Raw genomic sequence first — 7,322 nt, 5'->3', positions numbered from 1 at the left:
ATCACAAGTTTACTGGAGAACGGAGACCAAGTAGAGACTTTCGGACAAGGTGGATAATTGTATAATATGAGGCAGTTTATTCAGAGGTAAAGATATCTGTAAATAGCGTGCACGGACCCGTTCGTCAACCTCGTAGGGAGATATCTGAGAGAGCGAGCCCCTAAACATTGTGTGCTGACATTTTATACAATAAAATAAAGTAGGTTGATTCTAGTAGTTCTGATCTTCTGATTGGTCCTGATGAGTTGGTCGAGGTCACTTCCATTGCATTGGCTCTGAGTCGGGTTCTCTGTCTTCAGATGTTCAGCCTAAGAGAAGGGGGTTTTTGTGTGTGTGTGCTTAACAATGATGATGTGTGTGTGTGTGTGTGCGTGTGTGTATGTGTGTGTGTGTGTGTGTGTGTGTGTGTATGTGTGTGTGTGTGTATGTGTGTGTATGTGTGTGTGTGTGTATGTGTGTATGTTTAACAATGATGATGTGTGTGTGTGTGTGTGTGTGTATGTGTGTGTGTGTGTGGGGGTGTGTGTGTATGTCCTCAGAGCAATAACTCGTGTGAGTTGGGAGAACTGAGAGACCTATGGCGTGGGTGTTGTCCATAGCCACCTGCTGATAAGGCCGACAAGATAGAAGTCTTTGTGCATTGTATTAAATCCAAAGGCCCAACACAAGATGGGTTATGCACAAGATTTTAGTCAGACCAAGCTATAACATAATATATTTACTACGACAACATCTGCCTGGTGCTCTCTCAGCAAGTAGAGCATCTGATTGGTCTGGGACATGTGGTTACCGTGTGTAGTTGACTACAGTTAACACCAGTAGTGTTTACCTACTACAGTTAGGGTTAGGGTTAGGGTTAACCCTAACCCTAACACCAGTAGTGTTTACCTACTACAGTTAGGGTTAGGGTTAGGGTTAGGGTTAGGGTTAACCCTAACCCTAACACCAGTAGTGTTTACCTACTACAGTTAGGGTTAGGGTTAGGGTTAGGGTTAGGGTTAACCCTAACCCTAACACCAGTAGTGTTTACCTACTGCAGTAAGTCACAGAAGAGAAACCCCTTCACATCTTGGTGGATGCTTTCCCACAGGCTGGGCTGCTGAAGAACGAGCAGTGACTCAGCCTTGGGGTCAAATATAGGTACACTAAAATCTCAAGTTACTAGAGAGATGTATGGTATTTGCCGCTATGCCATTTCCCCTCATAGGGTTGTAATCCCAACATTGGAAGATCACCCTGCATAACTCACATTTGCTCGTAAATACTTTGCTGTCAATAAGAATTACAAAGGGGGGGGGGAGTTATATTTTTCTATTTTCTGTTCCAAGACCCAATACACCCGGTCTGTCGCTAGGGGGCATCAGATTACTGCGACATCTCATTATGCGCTCTCATTGGTGCGTAAAAGCGTTTCCATTGATCAATGTTACAAGCTAATAGAGGAGAAACGACATGTATTACATCCAGTATGCTGCCCAAATGTAATATCATAACAATAAACAACGAATAAATCAGAACAATCCAATGTATCCATTTGTATGGAGCCATTTAATCCCCATTGGTAGGCTGTATGTACACGCAGGCACACAGGGAGATACAGAGCAGTGTTATCAGAAATACACCAATGAATGTGCGGCATGCTAGTTCATCTCTCTAAACCCCGATCTCTCCAAAACCAATCAGAACTCTAACAAAGCATAATTCCGGTAAACCAATAGGCCTAGTTTTCACCTGGCACTACCCCTACTCCACTAGCGCACAGACCAGAGGACTTCCTCGCTCCTTATATGGCTGACCCGCTCAATTGAGACGTCAGAGGCACACCCGTCATGTCCAAGCACATTATCCCATTCTACAGGACACGTCCAGCCATCAAACAAAACCCACTTTCTCTCGCTGCTGTCTTTCTTTTTGAAGATAATGTATAACTCATTGGAATAGCACGAGCCACAGTGCTGCTATTTTAATGAACCCAGTTGTAGTTGCTGCGTCACCGCCTCAGCTCGAGACAACACGGGATATCTGATTAGTGTGCGCGGTTTTACTGGGTTGGATAGAGGGAATAGAGAATGACTCACATTTTGGAAACGGGATTGCTTTGACTCCAGTGTGGATTCTGACTGGATGCATGTGTGTTTTAATTAGTGTGTTTTTCCCTTGGTGTTTCTGATGGTGCATCACTCAGAGTGGTTCTATTCTCTGGACCGAGCTATTTAGAAATGTTACTTGAATTTTCTGAGTGGCTAACTATATTCAGTGAGATTTTTTTCCCGCATTCATCAGCCACGGGCACTTTACATACTGTAATGCTTTATGCATCTACATTACAGAATATAATGTTGCAATAATTTAGTATTTATATATTTGTGCCTTTACTTGACACACGCCGGCAGCGCCTGGGGTAACAACGAAACGTAAAGTGTTGGAAACACTGACGGATAGATATGGCAATGGTAACCTGGAGAAACCGCAAGGAAGATGTCGCCGGTGACTCTCAAGGCGGAATCTCTACCCGGGTCTCTCAAGTCGGGCCGTTATCCCTCTCTACCGACCTAACGGGACACCTCAATCCCACATCGGGACACCTCAATCCCACATCCTCTCTGGATATCTCCTCAACACCTCAGACACCCCAATGCGCTCATTCAAGCAATACATCTCAGTCTATCACTAGCCAAACGTCGACCAACTCCATGGACAAACAGCAGCCCCAGCAGGTCGGGTGTGTGGTGTGCGGGGATAAATCCAGCGGGAAGCACTACGGCCAGTTCACATGTGAGGGGTGTAAGAGCTTCTTCAAACGGAGCATCAGACGGAACCTCAGCTACGCCTGCCGCGCCACCAGGAACTGCCCTATTGATCAACACCACAGGAATCAATGCCAGTACTGCCGCCTCAAGAAATGTCTCAAAGTGGGAATGCGGAGAGAAGGTAACAACCTTGTTTCTCATCTCCCTTTAGGTCACTGTACCCTGTAGCTCTACTCACTAGAAGCCCATTCCCTCATCTCCCTTTAGGTCACTGTACCCTGTAGCTCTACTCACTAGAAGCCCATTCCCTCATCTCCCTTTAGGTCACTGTACCCTGTAGCTCTACTCACTAGAAGCCCATTCCCTCATCTCCCTTTAGGTCACTATACCCTGTAGCTCTACTCACTAGAAGCCCATTCCCTCATCTCCCTTTAGGTCACTATACCCTGTAGCTCTACTCACTAGAAGCCCATTCTCTCATCGATAATAAATGCACCCTGTGAATCCTTTATTCTAAATGGCGTGTTTAATGCTTTCGATTAACAGCAATAGCACCTGTAGACGTGTTGCCAAACTAAGGCTTGATGTCAATGATTTAAAACCAAAACAGCTTCTCTAAAGATACTGTTCATATACTCACTACATTATTAACATATTCATACGTGTAGTTGAGATAGGCTATAGGATAATATAGCACTGTTAAATGTCCTTCATTACTGAGCTCCTAATAATAGTCTCCATGTTGTTATCGTCCATGAGCTTATTGTCTCAGAGGAATCAAGGCAACGGGTTGTGTGTGCTTTTACATGTTTAGAAGAAAATAGTTATATAGACTATAGAACCTTATACGAAGCAAGCGATACGACCATGGTTTGTTCCATCGGGATCTGTAGGCTTGTATTCAGAATGACATACCGTTATTCAATATATTTAGCAATAGCGTCTGTCACTTTGTAGGCCAACGCACCGTTATCTACGAGACATTAATATTGTCGCTATCTCGTTGTATCACAGCGGTTCAGAGAGGGAGGATGATCCCTACTCAGCCGTGCCACGGTCAGTTCTCCCTAACCAACGGAGACCCTCTCCAATGCCACTCCTACCTATCTGGATACATCTCCCTGCTCATGCGAGCCGAGCCCTACCACACATCCAGACACGGCACGCAGTGTATGCAGTCCAACAACCTCATGGGGATCGAGAACATCTGTGAGCTGGCCGCCCGGATGCTGTTCTCGGCGGTGGAGTGGGCCCGAAACATCCCCTTCTTCCCCGACCTCCAGATCACCGACCAGGTCGCCCTGCTCCGGCTCTCTTGGAGCGAGTTGTTCGTGCTGAACGCGGCCCAGTGCTCAATGCCGGTGCATGTGGCTCCTCTCCTGGCCGCTGCAGGGCTGCATGCCTCCCCCATGTCGGCGGAGAGAGTCGTGGCTTTCATGGACCATATCCGGATCTTCCAGGAACAGGTGGAGAAGCTGAAGGTTCTGCATGTCGATTCAGCCGAGTACAGCTGCATTAAGGCTATAGTTCTCTTTACGTCAGGTAAACACACCAATGCTATGCTTCACTGCTGTTTACCATGACTGGTATCAATACAGATCTAAATATAGACAAGCATTACCCTCATCAGCAACAGGGACAGCTGTAGTTGTGTTCCCCAAATCACCTAAATGAGGTAAACTATATCAATTACCCCTCAAATTCAGTTTTCAACCAATCCTATGAGTTGAATGCCGAATGGGAAAACCTAATAGGCCTTGGCCTTCGAAAAACACCTGCAACAACATTCAGACAATTGGATTCAACAACGTTCAGGAATTATATCAATATATGATGATTTTACATATATATATATATATATATATATATATAATTATTTTTTACAATAATTAATATAGGCCCCTGTGAATTGTATTATATGATTAATAATAAATACTATTATTGCCGTTTGATTGAATTAATTTGATTTATTTTCAAACTAATAATAATGATTATTATCAAAATATTTTACAGGCTAATTATGTTCTGTATAAATGGTTGATGTTTTACACAGAAATGTAGGTCATTCACCTACCATCATCTTTGCCATACAACTCAACCTTTACCGACAGAATAGGAAATATTTAATAATAAAGAATAAAGAAAAGTCTACTTATATTTAATTTCGTTTTGCAGAATGTCTTAAATGCCATAATTTATTTAAACAACTAGGCCTAAGCCTGAAAGGTCTTCTGGTGGTGAGATGAATGAAACATATTGTTTTATGTCCTATAAAAAAAAGAATCCAAATAATGTATTTTGTCAACTCAAGTCGATGGATGCCTTGACTGACAGTAAAAGAAAGGAGTATACGTCTAGTCACGGCAGAGCAAGGCCATGAGCAGAGCTCATTCTGTGGACGTGTTGTAGAACTAGAACATGACCCCTCATTCACCCCTCACGGCAGAGCAAGGCCATGAGCAGGGTTCATTCTGTGGACGTGTTGTGGAACTAGAACATGACCCTTCATTCACCCCTGTATTGTAGCCCTGCTACACTCTTAGAAAAGAAGGTGCTATCTAGAACCTAAAAGGGTTATTCGGCTGTCCCCATAGGAGAACCCTTTTAATAACCTTATTTTGTTCCAGGTAGAACTCTTCTGGTTCCAGGTAGAACCCTTTCCACAGAGGGTTCTACATGGAACCGAAAACGGTTCTACCTGGCATCAAACAGGGTTATTCTATGGGGACAGCCGATTAACCCTTTTGGAACCCTTTTTTCTAACATTGTATCCTCAGATAACATGGAGGTAGCAACAGGGAATGCACCGCAGCGTTGCATTCAGAATTATGTTTTCAAATCTGCTTTTAAAAATGCATTTGAAGAGTGCATCTATAGTGTGAAGCAGTCTGAACATGTGATTATGGGAGTAAAGGCCTATAGGACTGTTTGTGACGTTATTGCGGACCCGTTTCATTTTCAAAGAGTGGGCCATGTTCTATTGATAAGCCCCTGTAGCGCCATTTTGAGTTAAGCAAATACGGCATCATATGCTTCGTCGAGTTTTTAACACAGTTAAATTGATTTCATAAGTTAGAGTGGGCCTATATATGCACACAACACACTGTATTAACAATAGCCTATATTAATATTGATTTCGGAAAATTGCAGTAGGCGGTAAATGTCTACGTCATAATGGCTGCATTTACACAGTCAGCCCAATTATGATATTTTGCCCAATTATTGGTTAAAGATCTGATTGCCCAAAAGAGCAAAAAATAGATCGGAATTGGGCTGCCTGTGTAAACTCAGCCATTGTGTTATTTGTATTTCATTGATGATCTAATATTAACCTATATTGCATTGTTCACGAGGAAGATAAGCCTATATTATTGATAATGATTTATGATTTTAATTTAGTTATTTGTTTGTATAGATGCGTACGGTCTGTCAGACGTGACTCACGTGGACGGTCTTCAGGAGAAGTCCCAGTGCGCCCTGGAAGAATACACCAGGAGCCAGTACCCTAACCAACCGACCCGGTTTGGGAAGCTACTACTCCGTCTGCCCTCTCTACGCACCGTCTCCTCGTCCGTTATAGAACAGTTATTCTTCATCCGGTTGGTCGGAAAAACCCCGATAGAAACTCTCATCAGGGATATGTTGCTTTCCGGAAGCAGTTTTAATTGGCCTTACATGTCAATGCAGTAGAATAAGAACATTCCAGAACACTCCAGGAATGGAATCATAGAACTAGAATGGTTCTATGGATGGAACCTTAGATGATGTCAGAGGAACAGGCAGCATTCTAAAGCAGCGGTTCCCAACCTTTATTGGTTACTGGACCACCAACTAAATGTGGCTCTGCCGGGAGTACCAAGTACCCCCTCGTGTGCATTTTACCAGTAGGCCTATGGTCTCATGAGTTTTCCCGAGTACCCCTGGTTGGGAACCAGTGATCTAAAGCATGAAAAGAGACTAATGAAATGGCGGGGATCCTCCTCAAAAACCCTGTATGTATATTTATTGTGTTTGTTAATGATGTTGGATAAACATTTTTTAGATTTTTTTTTTTACAAATGTTTTTCATTTGATCCTGGATAAGAAAATGACAAGGGAATTGGTTTAGTTTTTTTCCTACTTCATCTTTTGTGTCTTTTTGACTAATATGCTCCAAACATGGCACTAAAAACATGAATAGTTACTTTAAATATTTCTACAAACACAATAGTCAATAAACACAGTAGTCCAGGGGTACTCAAATACTATTTGAGAAGATCCAGTCACACAAATGTCCTTGATGGCAAAGGTCCAGATGGATATTGTCATTTATCGGTGTAACAAACCCCCACCTCTCAACCCATGCGACCCCAAACTGTTAAACTGTTCACACCCCTTAGCAGTTTTAAAGCTAATTTCCTGCAATTCTACACATTTTCCATGTCTTATGTGTGTTCATATGATACCAGGAGTCGAATCCCGACCAAATTAAAATTGAACATTTTTACGTTTTTAAAATGTGTTTTTTTTAATCTCGGGAACCACGGTCCTTATTGACTCCGTTCTGGGTCCAGATCCCAAGGTCCTTATTGA

General features: G+C 42.9%; 1 protein-coding gene across 1 annotated transcript; it reads left to right on the top strand.

Moving 5' to 3' along the window:
- Nucleotides 1–1,858: 1,858 nt before the first annotated feature.
- Nucleotides 1,859–7,121, top strand: LOC121555654 (COUP transcription factor 2-like). The gene is made up of 3 exons (XM_041869477.2): nt 1,859–2,931; nt 3,765–4,292; nt 6,166–7,121. Exons 1-3 carry the CDS (start codon nt 2,445–2,447, stop codon nt 6,438–6,440), a joined length of 1,290 nt encoding a protein of 429 aa, XP_041725411.1. The 5' UTR covers nt 1,859–2,444; the 3' UTR covers nt 6,441–7,121.
- The last annotated feature ends 201 nt before the right edge of the window (nt 7,122–7,322 follow it).

This window comes from Coregonus clupeaformis, unplaced genomic scaffold, assembly GCF_020615455.1.
Source record: "Coregonus clupeaformis isolate EN_2021a unplaced genomic scaffold, ASM2061545v1 scaf0050, whole genome shotgun sequence".
Classification (NCBI taxonomy): Eukaryota; Metazoa; Chordata; class Actinopteri; order Salmoniformes; family Salmonidae; genus Coregonus; species Coregonus clupeaformis.
This window is presented reverse-complemented; position numbering and strand designations above follow the sequence as displayed.

What these genes read in the sequence shown, in the direction of transcription:
- LOC121555654 (XM_041869477.2), top strand. Translation starts at nt 2,445, where the DNA reads ATGGCAATGGTAACCTGGAGAAACCGCAAGGAAGATGTCGCCGGTGAC. An exon ending in AGTGGGAATGCGGAGAGAAG is followed by an intron (nt 2,932 to 3,764) that starts GTAACAACCTTG and finishes GTTGTATCACAG; the next exon opens with CGGTTCAGAGAGGGAGGATG. An exon ending in TATAGTTCTCTTTACGTCAG is followed by an intron (nt 4,293 to 6,165) that starts GTAAACACACCA and finishes TTGTTTGTATAG; the next exon opens with ATGCGTACGGTCTGTCAGAC.